The sequence below is a fragment of the Schistocerca americana genome, chromosome 3, assembly GCF_021461395.2.
Source record: "Schistocerca americana isolate TAMUIC-IGC-003095 chromosome 3, iqSchAmer2.1, whole genome shotgun sequence".
NCBI classification, from domain to species: domain Eukaryota; kingdom Metazoa; phylum Arthropoda; class Insecta; order Orthoptera; family Acrididae; genus Schistocerca; species Schistocerca americana.
The window spans coordinates 526,411,275-526,436,996 of record NC_060121.1 but is presented as its reverse complement, the minus strand read 5'-3'; the positions used below and the strand labels follow the sequence as shown (position 1 = coordinate 526,436,996).

Here is a 25,722-nt window from a genome sequence, read left to right as displayed (position 1 = left end):
GTATAAAGAGCAACTGATAGCAGAAAATGCAGAGTCTGACATTATGTCACAATCGTTGTATGAAAAAGTTTTCAAAGCTAAGTTCAACCTCTCATTGAAATTGCCACACAAAGACACATGCAAGAAATGTGATATCTTTCAAATTAAAACCAACACTCTAAAAGCACTAGAGAACACTTCTGACAATGTGAAAGCTCTTGAAGATGTAAACATGGAAAGAGAGCTACATCATCGACAGGTTGAACTTGCAAGGGCAACACTACGAAAAGACAAAGAGAAAGCAATAAATGGTGAATGCACAGTCCTTGCATTTGATCTGCAAAAGACAATTTTGCTCCCAAAAGTTCCCACTGGTGTTGTGTTTACAAACGTCAACTTTCGTGCTTCAATTTGGGTATCCTTGATATGGGTACATCCGAAGGAACTATGCACCTTTGGCATGAGGGAATAGCAGGTCAAGGACCAGATGAGATAGGATCATGTCTTTGAAACACCTAAATGCTAATCCTATGAAAGAAACTGTTGTGTTTTGGTCAGACTCATGTGGTGGCTAAAATAGAAATCAAAAATTTTTAATCCCAGGCCACAATTATCTGCCCAATGACACTGATTTCAGACATATTGAGAACAAGATGAGATGCAACCAAAACATTTACCATATGCATGAAATCCAGAACATAATGAAAACATGCAGAGTCAAGAAACAAAAGTTTGGTGTGGTGGAAATGAAACATGATGATTTCTTCAGCTCTGACAGCTTAACATCAGTTTTAAGAAACAGGAAAATAGTTGATGGACTAACTGTAGCTTGGATGAAAATAAGATGCATCAGAATAAGCAAAGAGAAGCCCAATGTAATGCAGTTCAAGTACACACACAATGATGATGTGGAGTACTATGAAGCTAGTTTCTCTAAACGAGCTAGAGGTCAGACACCCAATCTTCACCACATAGCACTGAATCTCAAGTATCCCAGAGGAAGACCACTTACGAGTGCAAAGAAGAAAGATAAGTCAATGCTGTGCTTCATTCCCCCTATCGGCCATGATTTTTACAAGAACTTGCGAAGTGCTGCAGAGATAGTTGGAAATTCCAGTGAAGATGGGTTATCAGAAGATGAATGAGATTCCCGAAAATTCTGTATAAAATGTACCAGACACAGTTTCCTTATAGTATACGACGTTTTCTGTTGAAGAATGAGACAAGACTGCTATAAACATAACACGTGTCACGAAACAAAAGTGCTTTAATAGTTACATCTGTGCTGAGACAATGTACTTATTCAAACTTTATTTCACTTCCTTATAATCACCATCATTTTTTCAGTCCTGTAACAGGTGTGTTTTGATTGAAAAGCCAATAAACAAGATTCAGTATATGTTAGCAATCTGTTGAAGATCATTTACTGCCCTCAATATCTCATCAGATTTTTTTTTTCTGTAGTTGAACTTTAGAGCTGAATATCTTGAAACATGTAATTTGTAGTTGGTTCACTCTGGCATAGGACCCTCCAATTATCAACAGCAAATTTAGAGACTGAGATACCACAGAAAGAACAGAGCTACCTGCAGAAGTGCACAGCAGAGCAGGATAATGTTCCATTATCAGCATCAACACACTGAAACATACACAAGCATTTTCAGCATCTACTTTTCTGGCATTTGACAATTTGAGGAAAAGTTGGAATACATATCTACAATGATTTATACTGCGTTGCAAGAATAGGAACATTTCTGACACACATGTTCAGTCTGGTTTGTTATTGTCTTCTGTTTGTCAGAAACATGATCTGTGTCACAAACTATGACCACTCACAGAGGCTAGTATCTTATCATTCAGTGTCTTGCGTAGTTTGTTCATTTCAAGATGTAACCATACGTAATGGTAGCTAGACTAAATTTAGTCAGTGTCAGAAGACAATGAAACAGTCATATAAATCCTGATTGGCTGTATGTCAAGTGGTGGGAGTTATGTCAGAATGGTCAGTGATGTGAAAATCCAAAGGCAGTGTTTAAAATAAATATTGAGTTTTAGAAAGATCTTTCTCATTACGATATACCAATTGAGTATGCTCACTGTAGAATGAAGCACCACTACACAATCAGGGTGGTCATGGAAGATGTCGTTTTGCAATGGGACAAAGTTCGAGACAAATTAGGATAGAGAGGACAGGTTGCATGTCATACATAGCTGGAGGCCAGAACAAGATAGAATGTTTGTACATGGCCCAACACTGTGGCTGCATACTGCAGCCAACACAAGATTTCCCTCCCACACTCCTTATTGGCTGTTCTGGTGGCATGTAGGGAATTCTTGATCAGCATATTTTATGGGAACACTGCTTTTACTCCATTGAAGAATATTTGAATTTATGAAGTGTTTTACATAAATACTTATGTATAAAGTGTATTACTGTAACCTTAAACACGTATGCCTAGAAATGACTTTCAGCTGTATGCTTATAACTTGATTTGTCCAATGTCTTATGCCTAAGCTGCTTTGTAGACAACAGGACCAATAAATACAACAACAAAGATTCTCTGCTGAAATGACAATTCTACTCAGCACATAGGCCACAACAGTGGTTGTTTGAATACCACAGACAAAAATTTGAGTGGAAGAAAATTTTGAATTAGCAACAAAAATTTATGATATCCCCCGGACCCAGATTGGCTAGGTGACCTGCACATCTCTCTTCTCTCTATAGAAGCTTTAGGGTATCTCATGCTTAAATATATGTTACTCTTACCTATGAAGCCCATGTTGAGTGCTTAATAGCTATGGGTAACATGTGCAAGAAGTACCCAGAAAGTAGATTACATTTTCACCTGCAGCAACAATGGGCAGGGTTAGCACAGCGATACAGATGTCTGAGCATTTGTCTGTTCAGTCAGCGTCCAGCCATGTCAATATGAGGTTGGTGGCATTTCCTGTTATTTCCCAGTACAAGTTTTAAATGTGTGCCACAACTGGAAATCCCACTAGGTGGGAAGTGCTGTCAGTAGTAACATTTCTTTGTGGCTAAAAACCATAAACGAATTGAAATTTATTGGTAACTATGTGAAGTATATGGAAACAACATGATCACTGAAGGTGACAATGAAGCTGAACTGCAGGAGGGCATGACTAACTGCTGAAAGTCTCAGGCAGCAGAATTTTATGTTAGTGGAATTTAAAAAGCTCGTTTGCTGTTATGAAAGTGCCTAAATTTGTGTGAAGACTCTGTTGGAAAGTAGTATTTAAGTATCACTTTCAAATGAATGAATCAAACATCATAAAAGATAAGAGATTACAAAGATTTACAATGATTAACTCTTTTTTTATTGCGATACTGACCTTCACAGAGGCCTTAAGATGTTGATAAATGGTGTGGCTGCGATGGGGTGTCGTAAAATGGCTATAGGTGCTAGGTGACTGGGTTGCAAGGGGAGCAGCGAGCACAAATGTTAGTCTTGGATACTGGTACAAGTACTATGAGCCTAGAGACTTGGAGATGCACATAGTATCCTTGAACTATGTTTAAAATATGAGGTTTGTGAAATTTTACATCTGAAAGGTATTTATGACATTTTTTGCTTGTTCAGTGGTGACATAGGCTAATTATTAATTGAATTGTGTGAATCAAGAACAGGTATTTGTAATAATTGAAAAGAGCTCCCAAAAATGAAGACAAAGAAGGAGGAGTGAGGGGGCATCTATCTCAGCTTTCATTCACATCAGAAAATGAAAAACCTTTTCTTTCTCAGTTGCATGAGGATCCTATTAACCTGACTATATATCAGTATTTAAATAATTAGACCTGACAAAATAAAAACATTTGTAAAAATGTGCATTTCAACATGGAGGAGTTTGTCATTACTGAAATTTAAAGAAAATAATAAAATATTTTATGTATCCTCACACTAAAATGAATTACTTCACAGTACCGACTGTGTTATAACTCTTAGACGATCGCTACAGTAAATGTATGTACTAGTGGTTGTATGTACTAGATGTTTGTTAAGGTAAGAGGAAGCAAGCTCCATGTGCCCTCATGAGACAGGTCTTTAGTACTCTCAAGAAAAACAGGTAAGTTCACATCTAGATAAATCAAACAGTTTTTAGACTTCTAATACCACTGTAATTGTATCTAGGTATGTAAAAGTAACAGAAGAATAGTTTTTGAAAGTACATGAAAATTGTTAAATCACATGATATTTCAGCAAAGTCAGTATCCTGGCAACACATTAATTAAAAGATCATATTCCACTAAGGACTAGTTTCTATCTAAGAAGACTGTCACTTATTCACACCAGATAACATCAATAGTTATTCAGACCAAATAATATCAAAAACATAACATCAAAAACATTATACATACCTTCCAGTATGAAGCTTTGTTAAGGTTTTTTCTAAGTCCGTGACCTTGGGTGATGTGTCGTCTATAAATAGCATGTTTCCGGTAGCTGACGCACAGTCGGCAGCATGCCTCATCGCAGGGTACATCGTGTCTTCATGGAGGCCTACGATTTACAAGTCTATTTTGGATAACTCAATCTCATAGCACACTGGAAAATATGGTAGATGATAATGACCTACTCTTCTACATAGGGCACATAAATTAATAAGTTCTGCAATACCTGTGTACACAGGCACATTTGGAAATTTAAGGGAAGATGGGGGGGCATTACCCAGCCACAAAAACTCATTATTTAAATTTTATTATTACTGTTGGCTGAAACAGTCATAATACATAATCAAAAAGGCAGCTTTTCTCACAAGGCCCTATTGTTTTACAAAAAATACAACAGCATAGAAAAATTGTAAAGTGAAATTAGTGCTTTAGTCACCCATAATTATCTTAAGTTCCACGCAAGAGGCCACATGAGTAAAGGACAAAAATTAGGAAAATAATTACAAATTTTATCTTCCAGAGGATTTATTCATTATTGTCAGAAGGGTAATGTTTGAATGGGACCTTGCAAGGGGAGGCACAAAACTATTTTCTATATCTTTCTTCATGTACTGAAACAAATCCTGCAACTGCTCCTAGCAGGAGTATGGAAACAATGAAGAGACAGAGAAGAGCACTCTATGCTGACAATATGTTATCTGGTGGTTAACAGAGTTGCACAGCATTTAAACTGTTGAGACAATGCTCATTCACACTCAACAATGGCAGAGAGGAAAGCGGGGCTCATGACACATTACACAGTCCAGTGGGCACCACGAAGATTCCTGGCAATGTGCTAACTCTTCATGCCTGTGAAAATGCACTGGCTGCAACATATGCTAGTGAGCTATGCACACTGTGAAATCTTCCTTTCTAAATTTCACATATGATTGCTGGCAGTGTGACTCAATAGATTAGTATTGGGTCTTAATGTCTTTGAAACTGTTCTGGTGCATTAAGGGTGGGTAATGAAAACAGAACTCACTACATGGGGGTCCAGGATTTGATTCCATTGTAGAGGTAATAGAAGGCACTGGCTGGTTTTTAGAAATGGCCTGGGAAGATGTGACTACCTGCTCATTTCACAGTGGGTTTTCTGTAAATGAAAAACGTTGCACTTTTCTTTTTGGTTCACATGCATCTCATAGAACTGAATACAGGAGTTCACAGGAGACAGACATATATAGAGGTTGGGTTCAGAGGTTACAAGTCATGGCAGGTGATGAACTAATTTCTCTTTCATGTAGATAGCAGTTTAGAGTGCTTTATGATAATAAAATATAATATAATTGCCCCTCCCTGCCTGAGCCTCCTCTTTACCCCCCACAATCCATGGATAGCTTCTCCCATCAGGCATAGTTGGCTGTAAGCAGTCTGGACTCAGCAGCCAGAGATCGTGGTCATGTGTGTTTGAGTTGTGCTTGTGAAATTTATAGCTTTTTTTTTTTTTTTTTTTTTTTTTTTTTTTTTTTTTTTTTTTTTTTTTTTTTTTTTCAACTCAACATCTCCTCTGCATTGTTAATAGAAATATCCATCCTGTCATAATACTGCTATCCCATTCTGAATTTTCAATTGATTAATATAACTGGATAGATTAAAAAATCTACTCACCAAGCAGCAGCAGGGAGTGAATTTTTATATGGCAAGGGCATAGTTGTATCTTAACTTTTATTCATGTGGCTCATGAAGCAGCAAGATAAAGAGCAGTCCTATGTTTTATCATTACTGCCTTCCAATGTGCAACTTGTAGTCTCCCCCTACCATGAATTGTTGTCACTACCATAGTCTCTTTTTAAAAAATATGAGAGGAGTAATATTTACAATAAACATTTACTTATCTTCTTTTCTCATAGTTGGTTGCAGTTCTTCATGTCTAGGGCTGAATCTTGAAGTGGAAATTTTCATATTTTAGGATCTCATGGTTCCAATTGACATAATTAACTTTGAAGAATGCCTGCATAGTATTTTTTATCTTCACAAATATTTTACTCCCTTACATTTTTCTGTATCACACTGTCTTTTTAATTTTCACATTAACAAAGCCGAAGTTATATTGTTCTTCCCAAATATAAAAACACATCTGGTCACATCAGAGGCATGCCCACTACTACTTCACCCTGTGGTAGGAACAATATTCTGAAGGGCTTACAAATTTTCTTGACAAATGAAATTCGATTAATTTGTATTATTATTTTATAAATGAATCCAGAAATAAACTTAATAAGTAGTATCAGATTGTGTAATTAATAATAGAAATATTAAGTGTACCAAATATTTCATAATTTCACATGTTTCTAAAAGTAAGTATAATTTTAACTAAACATTCAGAGCTAGTACATATAAACTGTAACAAAGGAAGTAAAGTAATTTCTTTTTACAGATTTTACCTTGTAACATAACACATTGTATACAAAATAATATTAATTTTTTTAGAAAAACAGCTGAAATAATATTGACCTATTCAAAATTCGAAAATATTTCTGGTGTGGACTACTCCTGTTGAAGAAAAGTAATGCTAGAGGAGGGTGTCCCTTTACAGACAGCAGTTGGCACCTATCCTCATGTGGCCCTGCAGTTGTGTATATTATAGTAGTGTGCAGGGCTGTGTATTAGTATGCAAGTACAAGTCTGACTGATAACCTCAAGAAATGTTGTGGTGAACATTGACTGTGTCCTACACATTCAGTCAGCTAATGAGTTGAAGAAAAAGGTGAATATGTAGAAATCAGGGAGTAATATGTAGGAATCGGGGACTTGACAAATAATGGGTTAATATTTCTGCCATGTATGGAAGTGAAACATGGACAATAAATAGTTTGGACAAGAAGAGAATAGAAGCTTTCGAAATGTGGTGCTACAGAAGAATGTTGAAGATTAGATGGGTAGATCACGTAACAAATGAGGAAGTATTGAATGGGATTGGGGAGAAGAGAAGTTTGTGGCACAACTTGACTAGAAGAAGGGATCGGTTGATAGGACCTATCCTGAGGCATCAAGGGATCACAAATTTAGCATTGGAGGGCAGCGTGGAGGGTAAAAATTATAGAGGGAGACCAAGAGATGAATACACTAAGCAGATTCAGAAGGATGTAGGTTGCAGTAGGTACTGGGAGATGAAGGAGCTTGCACAGGATAGATTAGCACGCAGAGAGGGAAACATTCCACGTGGGAAAAATATATCTAAAAACAAAGATGATGTGACTTACCAAACAAAGGCGCTGGCAGGTCGATAGACACACAAACAAACACAAACATACACACAAAATTCTAGCTTTCGCAACCAACGGTTGCTTCGTCAGGAAAGAGGGAAGAAGAGGGAAAGACGAAAGGATGTGGGTTTTAAGGGAGAGGGTAAGGAGTCATTCCAATCCCAGGAGCGGAAAGACTTACCTTAGGGGGAAAAAGGACGGGTGTACACTCGCACACACACACATATCCATCCACACATATACAGACACAAGCAGACATATTCAAAGACAAAGAGTTTGGGCAGAGATGTCAGCCGAGGCGGAAGTGCAGAGGCAAAGATGTTGTTGAATGACAGGTGAGGTATGAGTGGCGGCAACTTGAAATTAGCAGAGATTGAGGCCTGGTGGGTAACGGGAAGAGAGGATATATTGAAGAGCAAGTTCCCATCTCCGGAGTTTGGATAGGTTGGTGTTAGTGGGAAGTATCCAGATAACCCGGACAGTGTAACACTGTGCCAAGATGTGCTGGCCATGCACCAAGACATGTTTAGCCACAGGGTGATCCTCATTACCAACAAACACTGTCTGCCTGTGTCCATTCATGCAAATGGACAGTTTGTTGCTGGTCATTCCCACATAGAATGCGTCACAGTGTAGGCAGGTCAGTTGGTAAATCACGTGGGTGCTTTCACACGTGGCTCTGCCTTTGATCGTGTATACCTTCCGGGTTACAGGACTGGAGTAGGTGGTGGTGGGAGGGTGCATGGGACAGGTTTTACACCGGGGGCGGTTACAAGGGTAGGAGCCAGAGGGTAGGGAAGGTGGTTTGGGGATTTCATAGGGATGAACTAACAGGTTACGAAGGTTAGGTGGATGGCGGAAAGACACTCTTGGTGGAGTGGGGAGGATTTCAAGAAGGATGGATCTCACTTCAGGGCAGGATTTAAGGAAGTCGTATCCCTGCTGGAGAGCCACATTCAGAGTCTGGTCCAGTCCCGGAAAGTATCCTGTCACAAGTGGGGCACTATTGTGGTTCTTCTGTGGGAGGTTCTAGGTTTGAGGGGATGAGGAAGTGGCTCTGGTTATTTGTTTCTGTACCAGGTCGGGAGGGTAGTTGCGGGATGCGAAAGCTGTTGTCAGGTTGTTGGTGTAATGGGTCAGGGATTCCGGACTGGAGCAGATTCATTTGCCACGAAGACCTAGGCTGTAGGGAAGGGACCGTTTGATGTAGAATGGGTGGCAGCTGTCATAATGGAGGTCATATATATATATGAGCAAGGATCAAAAGCAATTACAGCTGGTGGCTGTGTTAAATAACCATAATAGGGTTTCACCCTGTCATGATGGGTCTGCTAATTGTAAGTCAGCATTCAAATGTGACATGAGCCACAAAATCAGATATAGTCCCTCAAAATATTGGGAGAATTTCTTGGTTTTTCCCTTTTTAAATGCAGGGTTTCTCAGTAGGGCCCTGGCCCATGTCAGTAGAGTGGCATAGTCAGTTAAGTGGTATATTTATTATCCCTCTTTACATGCCTAGTGATTGCCATGGAAGTATTCTGTTGTATCTTTCTCCAAACAGTTTTATGTCTCCTTGTTAACCTTCTAACTTTGCTCAAGTCATTGCGCACTGGCAGCTTTTCCAGTCCTGCTACAAAAGTAGCTCATCTTCTGTCCGTACATATCCTCATAAGGGGTGTGTGTCCTGTTGCCTCATGGACACAAACTGTCGCAGGCAGATACAATGTACACAAAGTACTTATCCCATTATATGTGAATTTTATTGACATAATAAGAAAGTCTTTTAGCTGTAATTTTGTGCACATGTTCAACTCATCTGTTAACCTTGGGATGAAAAGGCATCATTCTCCATTTTTCAACATACAGTAATTTACAGGTGAATGAGTAATGAAGACATGATATTCACCCCTTCATCTATTATTATTGTGTAATTACTTCCAAAAAGTAGAACCAAATGTGTAACGAAAGCTTTGACCATTGTCTCTGCTGTCATGTCAGCAATCAGTAACAAAACAATGTGGCATTAAAAGTGATCAATAATCAATAAAGTCTACTTATTTTCTTGCTATGGTTGTAAAAATTTTCTTATGATGTCCAAAGCTAATATTTCAAAGGTTCTGGATGCCTCAAGTAATGCTTGCATGGGAATTCTGGGCTTATTTTGTTGTGCACAAGGGATTCAGGCAGATGCAATCTTCAATATTATGTGTTGACCATTTCTGCAGCATTTTGTTGCCACTCAAGTCTTCATGACACTTTCTGCTATGAAAAGCTTGGATGCTGTCTGGATGCTGGTGGAATAAAATGACACTGAAGTGCTTCCAGTATTCTCAGTTGGGTTCCTCTTGGAGATTTACAATACAAAATGCCAAGTTTGAACACAAATTAGAGCAGGGCAGCAAGTTGCAGACATTCTTCACCTTCCTGCAGTTCAACAATAAATACTCTTCCATTTGTAACACATGGACTTTCCAAATAAGTGTATCCACATTTTGGTTCAGGTTTCTGGGTTCATGATGGTCCTCATAATCATATTCACCCAGCTTTACAGCTCATTGCACCATTCTAAATTTAGAAGCCACAAACTCCCTTTAAGCTCAAGCCAGCACTTAGTAGATTGCCCTGATACTGCATCTGAGGCATTGATAAAGAACACTCCTCCAGTTTCAGACTTTAGTTAGCACTTATTGGGCCTGATGATACACTTCCCAACCATTCTACATGTTCCTCAGTTATCTGCAAACAAACAATGATATATCAAGATACACTAAGCACATGAATGGTGTGAATCCATACAATAAAAAATCTGCAAGCTTCTGAAAAATAGTGAAGCCATTTCTTAAAGGAAAAGGCATTCTGAGGAAGACTCATAAAGCCCAGAAGGTACGTCAGATGCCATGTTTGGTTTATCCTGAGGAACTGTTGATATCTGAAGTATTTTGAATTTCCCAGTTGGTCAAGTGTTTTGTCTATATAAGGAGGTATGTCTGGGATGGTTACACTATTTACTGCACCCATATCCATGCAGTGATGGTGAGTTTTCTTTCCAGTGATGCTTTTATTAGGTACTATAACAACAGATGATGCCCAAGTGCTAGAGGAAGGCTGAATTATTCTCACATGTAAAAGCAGTAAGCTCACTTCAGTACCTGTGTTTATTAAAACTTTGACTGATTTGCCTCTAATGTTGCCCCTCACAATCATGTCTGCACCACAGTTAACACCTGAAAACTAATAGGATTAACAGGTTTTACCAAGAACTCAGGTTGGCGATGACACTAGGCTACCTCGTATTTCCCAATACACGCTTCTGGAACCACAAAATCCCATGTGGCCCTGGCTTTGTCTATTATGTGAATGGTTGCAGTCGGCACTTATGTGGTTAATCTCTCTACAGTAAGTACATCAAGGAACACGACAGTTATTGGCAGTGTGTCTAAGTGTTTGCAGTTTGTCTTCTTTGTGAACTAGCAGTAGATGTCATTACTATCAGAAGATGATGAGACAGAATGGTTAGCCTCTTCTCTCAGCAGTTGAGACACACAGTCTCTAAAGATGAGGATGAGTGAAATTCTATTTCTTTACTAATCTGTGGCTGGATTCCTTTAATAAATGCATCTGGTGGTCTCACTTCTGCCATTATGAGTAACACATCATTTCTCCTCATATGATTCCAGGATATAGGTATGAAATGAAACAGTTCATGCATACAGAATGAGATTTTCACTCTAGAGTGGAGTGTGCACTGCTATGGAACTTACTGGCAGATTAAAACTGTGTGCCGGACCAAGACTCGAACTCAGGACCTTTGCATTTCGCGGGCAACTGCTGTCACAACTGAGCTACCCAAGCACTACTCCCGCCCCATCCTCACAGCTTTACTTCTGCCAGTATCTCATCTCCTACCATCCAAACTTTTCAGCAGCTCTCCTGCCCACAAACAGCAAAGGTCCCGAGTTCGAGTCTCGGTCTTTCCCCCTGGGAATGTCTCATACCAGACGAGTGTAACCCCAGATGTTTGTGTGGTAGAGTAATTATGTTGTATGCGTATGTGGAAATGGTGTTTGCACTGCATTCACCGACACAGTGTAACTGAGGCGGAACAAGGAGAACCAGCCCACAGTTGCTGAGGTAGATGGAGAACTGCCTTAAAACCATCCACAGGCTGGCCACCACACTGGACCTTGACATTAATCTGCTGAGCAGATTCATACTGGGGACCAGCATGCCTTCCTGCTCAGGAAGCAGCATGTTGGACCACGCAGCTAGTTGGGTGGGCTTATTAGGCATTGTTTCCATTCAAAACTTCAGACTAAATCTATTTATAAATGTGGAGGAAAACTGCACCATTTCCCTACGGCCCAGACACTGAGAATATAAGTACAGTTCTCTTCTCCATTGTTTTATGAATCCTTGATATCTTCAAATGGGCATCATTGTCTTTGTGACACTTACAGTAGTTCGTGCAGCACAATGTGATGAGATGAGACATGCAGAGGATGGCAGCGTAACTTAGTATCCAGGTCTGTGGCAGTGCTGCTCAGCTTCTACACATCATAGTGTGTAGGCTGCAACAGCTGCAGTATGTGCTGACACTATGGCCCCAGACAGAGCTGGTTGGCTTTCTGCTACATCTGTGTGGATGGTAGTGGTTGTGCACCATGGCATGGTGGACTTTGTTTCACCACAGACAGTGGTATGCACCTAGGCAATGTGTGGCCAGTATGGCCAAGGCAAGAATGCCCTGGTGCACAACTAGGAAATGGCAGCAGCATGGCACACAAGTTTGCACTGACTGCTTGGATTTTTTTCTCACCACCCAACCAGCGTTTGAAGAAACCGCTATAGCCAAACATTTGCTGTGATTTCACAGCCTCCCTTTGGAACAAAAGGTGGGGGATCCCACTTTTGACGCCAAATTATGGCAACTTCTTCTTCTTCTTCTTCAGTAGCTCTACAGCCCTTGGTGAGCCTTGGCTTCTTCAACAATCTTCCTCCACACTTCTCGGTTATTTGCTGCTCTTTTCCACCCCCGGACTCCCATATTGCTGATATCCGTTATTACCTCATCGATCCATCTTCTTCTAGGTCTCCCTTTTCGCCTAACTGAATGGATCATACCTTTCATCATTTTCTTTGGAATTCTATCCTCTGCCATTCTCTCCAAGTGTCCTAGCCATCGTATTCGCTGTGATTTAACAAATTTTACTATGTCCCTGCCTTGTATTAACTCCTGTAATTCAGCATTGTAGCGTATTCTCCAGCCTTCTTCCTCCCTTATTGGCCCATAGATTTTGCGTAGTATTTTCCGCTCAATGCTTCTTAGAGCATTTTTATCGTGTTCTGTCAATGTCCATACCTCTGAGCCGTATGTGATAACTGGGCGGACTAGGGAATTATATATTAGCAATTTAGTTTTTCTTGTAACAAGGCTACTTTTGAAAAGCTGCATATTTGCAAAGTAAGCTCTGTTTCCTGCTTGTATCCTTTCCCTTATAGCCTTTCCAATACTGTTATCATTTGTTATTAGGGCTCCCAAATAGTTAAAAGAGGACACTCCATTGAAGCATTTCCCATTGATGTTTAGGTTTTTAGGGGTTCTTCTGGCCTCAGATTGTGACATTACCATATATTTTGTTTTATTTACATTTACTATGAGGCCAATTTTTAAGGCTTCTGTTTCCATTGCCCGGTATGTTTCTAGGAGTGTATTGGTATTTCTTCCTACTATAGCAATGTCATCAGCGTATGCACATATCTGGCTAGTTTTCATAAATATGGTGCCTCTTTTGTTGATTTTATTTACTGCACTATGCAGGGCAATGTTGAATAGGACAGTGGAGAGGCTATCCCCTTGCTTCACACCTTTATTAAAGTCAAAGCTCTCACTTGTTCTGCTAAGGACCTTTACTTTTGCTCTTGTCTCTGTCATTGTCATTCTGATTAGTCTTATTAATTTAGCACATATACCAACTTCTTTCAGTACTCTGTATAGTTCTTGCCGAATTATGCTGTCAAAGGCTTGTTTGAAATCGATGAATAAGAAATGCAGATCTATATCATATTCATAGAACTTTTCCATCATTTGCCTTATCACAAATATTTGATCAGTTGTTCCTCTGCCCGGTCGAAAGCCACACTGATATTCCCCTAGTATGCCTTCTGCACACTTCCGTATCCTTTCGTTTAATATACTTGTGAAGATCTTATAAGCTGTACTTAGGAGTGTTACACCTCTATAGTTTTCACATGCTGTTCTGTCCCATTTCTTATAAATGGGGACTATTATTCCAATTTTCCAATTATCTGGCATAGTTTCTGTTTCCCATATATCTGATATTAATGTGTGCAGTTCCTTTATTACAGCCTCACCACCAGTTTTTATTAATTCAGCAATTATGCTGTCTTCCCCAGGGGCTCGATTGTTTTTTGACTTGTGCACAGCCTGGGAGACCTCTTGTAGTGTTGGTTTTCTTGCCTCAATGGTTTCATTGTCTACTTCCAGCTCCACTCTTCCCTCCTGTGCAGCTGTCTCTTCATCTTCTAGGCTGGTGCTTAGTGTATCTTTGAAATATTCTGCCCATCTTCCCACTATCTGTTCTTCCTCCCTTATCATTTTCCCATCTTTACTGGAACAGGCCATTGTTTTTGGTTGGAATCTATTCTTCATTTTGCCTATGGCATGATAGAACTTTCTTATTTCACTCTGTTCCTTTAGTTCTTCTAGTTCTTGAAATTTCTTCTTATTCCACTCTCTTTTCTTTCTCTTGCACAGTCTGTTAGCTCTTCTCCTTAAATCTCTATATTGTTCCACATTATTTCTGGTTTCTCTCTGTAGCATTTTTGTTCTTGCCCTGTTCTTTTCCTCTATTGCTGACCTGCAATCTTCATCAAACCACTCCTGGGTTCTTCTGTTCCTTCTTATGCCTATTATTTCCTCTGCAGCATCCTTAATGGCTTTTTCAAACCTGTTCCACCTTCCATCTACTCCTTCTGTGGTCTCTTCATTGCTCAACTTTCTGCTTAGTGTTGCTTGGTATTTTTTTACTTCATCAGGGATGTTCAGTTTGTCTGTATTCCATTTCATCATCTTTCCCATTCTGTTGCCATTTGTTAGTGACAGTTTCTCTCTCAAGACTGATTTTATCAGAAAGTGGTCTGAATCACAGTTTGGTCCTCTGAATTATGGCAACTGGTGGTAGTTTATTTCAGGAATGGTCAGGGAAATTGGCATCCAAAGGGAGTATTTAACATAAAAAGGGAGTTTTAAAATCATTGTTAATTATATTCCCCAATTACATGTAGTATACAATTGGGCATGGCCAGGGTAGAAATACTGACCACTTCTTAGCTAGGATGGTCATGGAAGTTGTCGTTTTGCAGTGGAACTAAATCTGAGAGCAATAAGGAGAGAGAGGAGAGGTCGCACATTGTGCTTAGTTGATGGCCAACTCTGGTTACATCCTGCAGCTGGCATATAATTTCCCTCTAACACTCTTTGTTGGCTGTTCTGATGACATGCAGGGGCTCTTTGTCAGCACATATTATGGGAACAAACATCATCTGCTGCTGTAATGATTATACTTGGTATCTATGCCACAATAGTGGTTGCATGAATACTACAGATAAAAACTGAAGCAGAAGAAAATTTAAGAGTAGCAATAAAAATTCACAGTTTGATACCTCCCACATTGGCTAGATGACTCACACATCTGACCTAAAGGGTCTCAGTTGACATTATAATTTTCTGTGTTCACATTGTAAAATGTCTTATGCTTAATTCTATTATTTGGGGTGTGATTGTGTGTCTAGCTCCCAACCAGGAAGTTTGAAATAGTGCTCTTAGAAAGTGTGTTATTAGTGGGAGTGAGGTTCTTCACATAGCTCATCATTTGAAAGTGCATCAGAGGCACAACATGAAATAAACATTGACTCGCCAGCTGCCCATTGTGCAATCATTATTGACTGTGGCCTAATAAAGTGCATCCTAGACACTGTCATTTCCTAAAGTCAATTGCTGATAAGAAAATGTTAGTATCTGCAGATTCCATGCCACCAACACACAAAAGTGCAAGTAAACTGATTATGAATGCAAATAGAAATTTGTTAAAGTTGTGCACATCCTTTGCTATGATTCATCACTACTACACATTAATTAACACTAAGAGGTACTGGTTTATCAGCTCACTATCTTAAGAGACAAACAAACATCATGTAGTGTCACACAGCAATCAGCCTATAGCCTCAAAATGCCAACTGTCAAAGTTGCATACAAACATGTATGTAAATCAATAAAAAAATTATATTTCTTTCAACAGTAGCAACTAATATTTTCAGTTTGGACACCTTTACCAGCTGTGGTTTTCAAATGTAAGATTCAGTTCACATAATCTCTAACAGTATTCCATTTGCACATTTGGAAGCTTCGTGTATAGTACTATGATTTATTTGATGCTAATTAGTTTTGTGCACAAAACTTTGAAGTGTATGTCATTGCAAGCTAATGTGACTCCTCATTTTTTCTAGGCTAGGCCCATGCTATTTGCTTTAAAAGTAATATTTAAAGTGAAACTTTATAATTTATAGGCATCAAGTTATTATCAGTTTGAAATCATCTACTAACACTCAATCTGATGTAGATATTTATCTGATTGTAGTCATGGACAACCTACTGGCAGAGTTATCAGGAGCTAGGTCTATTCTAAATTAGACTTAGCTGATACTTAGCTCCAGTTATCCTCAAATGCAAAACCAAAGCATTTGTGATAATAAATACACCTTATGAACTATACCAGTAACATAAATTACCTTTTGGTGTAGCAAGTGCTCCAGTAATATTTTGATTGTTAGAGAAGCTTGTATAAGGTGTACCATAAGCTGTAAATTATTCAGACATCATTATAGTCACTGGAGCTATAAAGGAGCAACAGTGCAACAATTTAAAATGATTGCTTAATAGACTTAGTGCATTTAAATGTAAATTAAATAAGTATAGTTTGTTTCTTCTGACCAAACATTCACCAGCTCAGCCATACACTGAACAAGATGGTCACATGCCCACATCAGCCCATCCCAAGGTGACTGACAACCTCCCTCCACTCAAAGATTTCAAGGAGCACCAGTTACTTTTGGGCAAGATATATTATAATGACAAATTTATACTGAATGATGCACAAATCAGCTTCAAGAAAAGATGGTCCAGTTTCATTTGTGTTTTACTTGTCAGGCAGCATTCTTGAAGCTAAATATGTGAGGTCTGTTGTCTGCCTGGTCACATTTGTACCAAGAAAACATTTAGTCGTGGTTACACTTACTTCAGAGCTTGTAGTAGGCACGCACTGCTATGTAAGTCCCCTGAAGGCACACAGTTAAAACAATGGTGAATTAAGCCAAACAGATAAGGAGGTATTGACTATTTTTTACAATATCAAGAGATTCCACTCGTTCTTATATGGAACAAAATTCCTCCTGGTCGCTTACCACAGACCACTAATTCCATTTTTTGACCCTCAATGAAACTTAGCAGTTACAACGGTCCAAAGATTACAGGTGTGAGCTCTATATATAAGCACCTACCATTATATGATGCACTGTAGGCCCACTGCTGAATGCATCAGCACATGCCCTGTTGCATCTACTGATAAGTCCTGATCACAAATTTGATAAGCAAGAGGGACTTTTTCCAGCTTGATGAAAACATTATGAACATGCAGGACAAATTTGCCATGATAGACTCTAGGTTCACAGATCAGGGCCTGACACTCTGAAAAGTGGCACATTATATGAGTCCAGATTGTCCTCAGTGCCAACCCAAAGGTATGGAACCAGCACTATATTCAATTTTTCTCTCCATGGCCCATTCCCGATCTGCTACAGGACTATATGCACGTCACCTTTGCTTGGAGCTACGTGTTTATTTCTGATGGATGATCTCTCTAATTTCCCATATGCTGCCCAGATGCCGTCAGTGACATTAACTCCTATGCTCTGGGAACCAGGGCAACCTTTACTACTGAAGTAACACCACTCACCATATTCAACAGTGGCCAACAGTTCAGATTGGACGAGCTCTATTCCTTTTACCTGACCTCTAGCCCTTTTTATCCTGTATCAAACATGGCAGCAGAGTGATTGGTTAAACCATTCAAGCCCTTTGAGGAAGTTCTGATAGGCTTCCTCACTTCATGACTAATTGGAATGAAAGCAATGGAAACAGGACAGGAAAGATATAGGAAGGAAATAATGACTTCCAGCCACACAGTGCATTGCGGCAGTGCAAAGGCGAGAGCTGAAAAGTTTTGCTGCACCTGGACTTAAACCTGGATGCTCTGTTTCTCTAAAATAGTTGCCTTAACCACCTCGGTCAGGTGGACATGCTTCCCATCAGACCCAAATTCCCAACTTCCCACTCACTGACCTGCAAATACTCCCATCCATTAACCTCCTACTCATATCTATAATTATATGAGTGTGATGGCTGTTTGATGAAAAACGTTTCAGTCTGTAAGTGCAACCAATGTCTGAACTTCTACGGGAATCATAAATCTACCAGTAGGAGGTTAAGTAGTGGAGGTTTCTACGATGTGGAGAGCGAAAAGTTGGGAATTTGGGTCTGACCAGAAGCATGTCCACATGGATGAAATGGTGAAGGCAGTCATTCTAAATAAGGAGGAACATCCGGGTTCAAGTCCCAGTCTGGCACAAATTTTCGACACTTCCTTTTGCATTGCCACAGTGCCCTGTGCAGCTGGAAGTCATTATTTCTTACCTACCTCTTTCCCATCCTATCTCCTTTCCATGTTTTCATCTGTTCTTCTTAATCAAGTAAAGCATGAGAGTTTACTACATTCAAAAAGTAATGTCCTTATATGAAAAATGTTCTTTTTACACCAATGAACAATGGAGTACCTAGTCCCAGCATTATTTGTCTGCATAAATACGAAACATAATTTCAAAGAAAAGCAAAACCTTACTAGCATCTAACAATTTTATCCACCTACTCAAATCTGCAACAAAATGTCTAATTCCTGAAGAAACAGCCTATAGAACAATAAGATACGCTTATATTGGTAAACATTTGAATCAGATTCTACAAAACTCTCTAGCTGTGGTTGTTACATTTCAAGCTGCCAATGATGTTTTGGAGGGTAAAGGAGTGAGCTATAAGAACATATTTCGTATTTTTTGCTGAGAGAAAAGCCTGCATCAATTTCAGCCATGTTTGATGAATGTTTAATTTACTTCTGTCATGTGACTTAAGTGACAACTCTGTGAGGTTTCAGGATCTCACATTTCTTGCAAAGCTAATGTGACCATGTAAAACGTTATGGCCATGAATTTTCTGAAATGCCTCCATAGGAAAAGCTGGGCAGTTGACATGTCATGTCCATTACAATTTTACAGAGGTGTTTATTCTGTTCAGATAGTATTACTGTTGGAGTATCTTATGATCATCTCAATATTCTTACTTGAAAATCTCAAGACAATGGATCATAAAATGTCAAACAATATAAGTGTAATATATGTGGCACTTTTTGAAATTACTCACTTACCTCTTTTTTACTACACAGTTATAGCAATATGGCATATTTTTCACATTATTTATGACAACACAAATTGTTTCAGGTATTTGACTATGACAGATTTTCTCGGAATGATGTAATAGGTGAAGTCAGGATGTCAATGGAAGATCTAGATGTGACATCTAGTGTTGAAGTGTGGGGTGAAATCAGCAAGCACAAAAAGGTTAGTAATTTTAGAATAGAACACTGTGTTATATGATTTTTCATAGTTTTGCAAAATATAATCATATACTATACACCATAATCATTAAGAGGTAACCAAATCACAGTTACTAAAGACAACTCTGTGAGAGAGACTGAAATATGCCATGGTTAAACCCCTCTATAAGAAAGGACATAGGAGAGATGTCAGTAACTAGTGATGTGTTTCACTGCTGACATCATTTTCCAAACTTTTTGTGAAGGTGATGTGTTCTAGAATAGTATCACACCTGAGCAACAACAATATCCCCCAGTAAATCAGTCTGGATTTCTGAAGAATTCCTCCCCTGAGAACCCCATTTACCTGTTCACTCAACAAATTTTACAACCATTAAATAACAAAACAGCACCAGTTTATATTATCTGTGACTCATTTGTCTGTGTGAATCACAATATCCTCCTAGATAAACTGAGATTTTATGGAACTGATGGCATAGCCAACCAATAGATAATGTCACATACATGGTCCAGTCACTTTGACATGTGGAAAAACCATTCACAGTTGGCAGGAGGCAGCACTAGCAGTGGATGGTATATAAGGCATGTCAGGGAGGACATGGAAAAAAGTGTAGTCATTGTTGTGATATGAAAACAGAATGATTTACTTGATATCCAAACAGGCATGATCTCTGGCTTACAGGCCAAGGGTGGGAGCATTTCTGAAATGGCAAAGTTCAAAGTTTGTAGTCTGTCTGTGTGCTGCCAGGGTTAAAGTATACCACGCACAGCAAAATGGTGCTATCCAAAACTCATGCTGAGGCAACTGTGGTGTACCATGACAGGGGTGAATGACAGCTGCGGAGATATATACAGGAGAATAGATGAACAACTGTTGAGCAACTGACTATCCAGATGAACCAAGGGGCTACCAACATTGTTTCCTCAATGACTATTCAGTAAAAGTTGCTGCAAATAATTGCTGTGAATGGGTTTCCGCAGCAGGTGACTGGTTCATGGACCCATGCTGACTGCTGTTCATTGGTGACAAAAACTGGAATTTGTTCACCAATAACACAACAAGGCCCCCCATAGGGGGCCATTTGAGACAAATAACATTTTATGCTCCATCAGAAAGATGGTCGTTGGCATGTGTGTCATGAAACGTCAGAAAGCAAACACCCAGCAACAGTCATCAGAAGTGTCCAATCTGGAGGGCATTCCCTGCATGATCTCATCATTCTGGAAGGCACAATGGATCAATTTAAGTATGCATCTATCCTTGGGAATATCCCAATCAAGAATCCATGATACAATCTCAATCAGGCTGTTCACACTAGGGAACCTCATCTGAGAAACCTAAGGCAGCTGGTCACAGCACTGGAGTTGCATGGCTCCACATCCCTGTTGGTATCTTCCAGAACCTCACTGACTCTCTTCCTGCACATCTTGGACCTACTGATAACAAACAGTCCTGAAGTTTTCGACTCTGTATGTACAGAACAGGGAATCAGTGATCATAAGGCCGTTGCAGCATCCCTGAATATGGAAGTTAATAGGAATATAAAAAAAGGGAGGAAGGTTTATCTGTTTAGCAAGAGTAATAGAAGGTAGATTTCAGACTACCTAACAGATCAAAACGAAAATTTCTGTTCCGACACTGACAATGTTGAGTGTTTATGGAAAAAGTTCAAGGCAATCGTAAAATGCATTTTAGACAGGTACGTTCCGAGTAAAACTGTGAGGGCCAGGAAAAACCCACCGTGGTACAACAACAAAGTTAGGAAACTACTGCGAAAGCAAAGAGAGCTTCACTCCAAGTTTAAACGCAGCCAAAACCTCTCAGACAAACAGAAGCTAAACGATGTCAAAGTTAGCGTAAGGAGGGCTATGCGTGAAGCGTTCAGTGAATTCGAAAGTAAAATTCTATGTACCGACTTGACAGAAAATCCTAGGAAGTTCTGGTCTTACGTTAAATCAGTAAGTGGCTCAAAACAGCATATCCAGACACTACGGGATGATGATGGCATTGAAACGGAGGATGACACGCGTAAAGCTGAAATACTAAACACCTTTTTCCATAGCTGTTTCACAGAGGAAGACCGCACTGCAGTTCCTTCTCTAAATCCTCGCACAAATGAAAAATGGCTGACATCGAAATAAGTGTCCAAGGAATAGAAAAGTAACTGGAATCACTCAATAGAGGAAAGTCCACTGGACCTGACGGGATACCAATTCGATTCTACACAGAGTACGCGAATGAACTTGCCCCCCTTCTAACAGCAGTGTACCGCAAGTCTCTAGAGGAACGGAGGGTTCCAAATGATTGGAAAAGAGCACAGATAGTCCCAGTCTTCAAGAAGGGTCATCGAGCAGATGCGCAAAACTATAGACCTATATCTCTGACATTGATCTGTTGTAGAATTTTAGAACATGTTTTTTGCTCGAGTATCATGCCGTTTTTGGAAACCCAGAATCTACTATGTAGGAATCAACATGGATTCCGGAAACAGCGATCGTGTGAGACCCAACTCACTTTATTTGTTCATGAGACCCAGAAAATATTAGATACAGGCTCCCACGTAGATGCTATTTTTCTTGACTTCCGGAAGGCGTTCGATACAGTTCCGCACTGTCACCTGATAAACAAAGTAAGAGCCTACGGAATATCAGACCAGCTGTGTGGCTGGATTGAAGAGTTTTTAGCAAACAGAACACAGCATGTTGTTATCAATGGAGAGACGTCTACAGACGTTAAAGTAACCTCTGGCATACCGCAGCGGAGTGTTATGGGACTATTGCTTTTCACAATGTATATAAATGACCTAGTAGATAGTGTCGGAAGTTCCATGTGGCTTTTCGCGGATGATGCTGTAGTATACAGAGAAGTTGCAGCATTAGAAAATTGTAGCGAAATGCAGGAAGATCTGCAGCGGATAGGCACTTAGTGCAGGGAGTGGCAACTGACCCTTAACATAGACAAATGTAATGTATTGCGAATACATAGAAAGAAGGATCCTTTATTGTATGATTATATGATAGCGGAACAAACACTGGTAGCAGTTACTTCTGTAAAATATCTGGGAGTATGCGTGCGGAACGATTTGAAGTGGAATGATCATATAAAATTAATTGTTGGTAAGGCGGGTACCAGGTTGAGATTCATTGGGAGAGTGCTTAGAAAATGTAGTCCATCAACAAAGGAGGTGGCTTACAAAACACTCGTTCGACCTATACTTGAGTATTGCTCATCAGTGTGGGATCCGTACCAGATCGGTTTGATGGAGGAGATATAGAAGATCCAAAGAAGAGCGGCACGTTTCGTCACAGGGTTATTTGGTAACCGTGATAGCGTTACGGAGATGTTTAATAAACTCAAGTGGCAGACTCTGCAAGAGAGGCGCTCTGCATCGCGGTGTAGCTTGCTCGCCAGGTTTCGAGAGGGTGCGTTTCTGGATGAGGTATCGAATATATTGCTTCCCCCTACTTATACCTCCCGAGGAGAACACGAATGTAAAATTAGAGAGATTAGAGCACGTATGGAGGCTTTCAGACAGTCGTTCTTCCCGTGAACCATACGCGACTGGAACAGGAAAGGGAGGTAATGACAGTGGCACGTAAAGTGCCCTCCGCCACACACCGTTGGGTGGCTTGCGGAGTATAAATGTAGATGTAGATGTAGATGTAGATGTCTCATAGTGGTCTACACTGCAAAACATGGTTATTCAGGCTTTTGACAGGTGGTCACGTTAATGTGACTGAACAGTGTATAATCAAAAGAATGCAGGATACTGTACTTAGTAATTCAACCAGTTAAACAGGGCAGATTCCTCTGACTGGGGAGAAATTGCATAAGAAGTTCCCCAAGGCACAGTCATAGTTCAGCTATTGTTCGTCATACAGTATTTTACCGACTATAAGACACACATTTTTCTTCAAAAAATTGCCTCCAAAATTCAGGTGCATCTCATACTCAAAATTAATATAAAAATGTCCAGTGTTTGATTTAAAATACCTGCCAGTCTTAAAAATGGCTATGTATTCAAGGCCACAGGAAACCTGTCTCTATGTGGTAATATTGGATTCAACTGACAAGCAGCAGTGTACCAATGCTACCAACATGAGTTGTGGAGACTCACATGTCTCCCTCCTGCCCCACCATCACAAACCCAGAACACTGTCTTGCCTATGATATATTGCAGACTATAGTTCCACTGAAATTGAAATAAAAGTGATTTGTGTTATCAGTAACAGTACAATATTTTTGTTAATAGTTATAAATTGAAAGTAAAGGCATATGTAGATGAACATCAAAACAGATCAGCTGAGCAGCATTTTGGCCCTCCACCAACAAGAAAAACCATTCATGATTGGTCGGCTAGTAAAGAAGGACTGAAAAAAATGAGCATTACTTAAAGTGCAAATAGAGGACTGAATGCAAAATGACCAAAACTAGAAGATAATGTATTTAAATAGATTCAAAGACACCAACAAAATGGCATTGGAATTAGTACAAAAATGATTCAAATACATGTGTGTAAGCTAGCACTACAGTGGAACTTAACAGACTTTAGGGGTGGAGTAGTTGGTGCTACAAGTTTATGAAGTGTCATGGACTTAGCATGTGAACCAAAATCAAAATATCTCAAAGAATGTCACAAGAGTATGAAAAGAAAATATTATTTCTCCATTGCTTTCTTATTCAACATCAAAAGAAAACCAGTGTGGAACTAAGCTAAATAGCGAATATGGATGAAACTTGTCTGACATTTGATGTGCCAAGTGACAAAACTGTTGCCATGAAAGGTGCTAAAACTGTGATTATAAAAACTAGTGGATATAAAAAACTACACTGTTGTCCTTTCATGTTGTGCTGATGGAACTAAACTTAATCCAATAATCTTTTTCCAAGCACAAAACAATGCAAAACTTTCTGAGATACTACCAGCTGGTGTTGTTCACATACATGACAAGGGTTTTGTGGCCAAAGCTGGTATGAAATTATGCATTAACAAAGTGTGGGAGAGAATGAAAGGTGCTTTATTGAAGAGGAGTTCTCTTCTTGTACTATATCAGTTTAGTAGTCATTTGAAAAATTCTGTGAAAGAGAAACTGAGACAGGGAAATACAGAGCTTGCTGTTATTCTGGGAGCACTTACTTCACAATTGCAATGACCTACAATCAAACAAAAGAAGGTAAAAAAGGTAAAGGTGAAAGGTAAAAAAATAAAAAAGTCAAAATTGATTGTTTTCAAAAACTGATTCAGAAAATGATTGTTTTTGTTGTTCTACTATCAAACAAGTGTGTCAGTGGATAAAACAGTTGTGGTCTAGAGTGACAGAAGACATTATTGTTAAATCTTTCAAGAAGTGTGGCATAAGCAATGCTCTCAATAGCAGTGAAGACCATCTTACAAATAAAGAGAACAATGATGATGATGATGATGAAGAGAACAACAAGAAGACAAAGACAAAGTAGAAGAAGAATGTTGAGATGACAATTTTCAGGGATTTTTAATGTCAATTTGGTTTTACCAACTAAGAATTTTTTTAGTGTAGCTTCAATCTAATAATAAAAATGGTAAAAATTTTATTTAAAAAAAAAATGCTTAAAATTAAGGCGTGTCTTATAGGCCATAATGTTTTATAGTCGATAAAATATGGTATATGCAAACAATCTTCCATCTAATATACAACAAACAGCATTAGTTCTTTTTGCAGATGACACTAGTGCTGTAATTAATCAAAGCATAATTGCAGAAACATAAGAAATGAAAAAAATGCTCTTAACAGTGTCATTTACCGGTTTTCTGTGACTGGTCTCAGTTTTACAAGGACACGACATATTCAGTTCTGCACATCTAGAGGTAAGTGTAACACACAGAGAGGAAGCAATAAATAGGATAGACACTTCAGAAATTTTAGGTGTCCATACTGATGAGAATTTAAATTGGAAAAAGCACATTTTAGAACTCCTAAAACAGCTTAGTTCAGCCACATTTGCACTTAGAACCATTACAAATCTTGGAGAGAGACAAATCAGTAAGTTGATATATTGTGCGTATTTTCATTCAATGATGTCATATGGAATAATGTTTTGAGAAAACTCATCTTTAAGAAAGAAAGTCTTCATTGCTAAAAAACATACTATAAGAATAATATGTGGTGCTCTCACATGATCATCTTGTAGACATCTTTTTAAAGAGTTTGGCATTCTGACTATTGCATCCCTGTATATTCATTCCCTCATGAAGTTTGTTGTAAATAATCCACTCATTTCAAAAGGAACAATGATGCACATAACTACAATACTAGAGGGAAAAATTACATTCATAACTCCACTTTAAGTTGTCTTTAGCAC

The 25,722-nt window shown here is 39.1% G+C and overlaps 1 protein-coding gene across 1 annotated transcript in view; it reads left to right on the top strand.

The window, feature by feature from the left end:
- LOC124606191 (synaptotagmin-5) overlaps positions 1-25,722 on the top strand; it is a 241,677-nt gene that overhangs the window by 124,042 nt on the left and 91,913 nt on the right. The window contains exon 6 of the mRNA XM_047138159.1: positions 19,267-19,386. Coding sequence (XP_046994115.1) covers positions 19,267-19,386 — 120 coding nt within the window. The remainder of the gene's footprint in view (positions 1-19,266; positions 19,387-25,722) is intronic.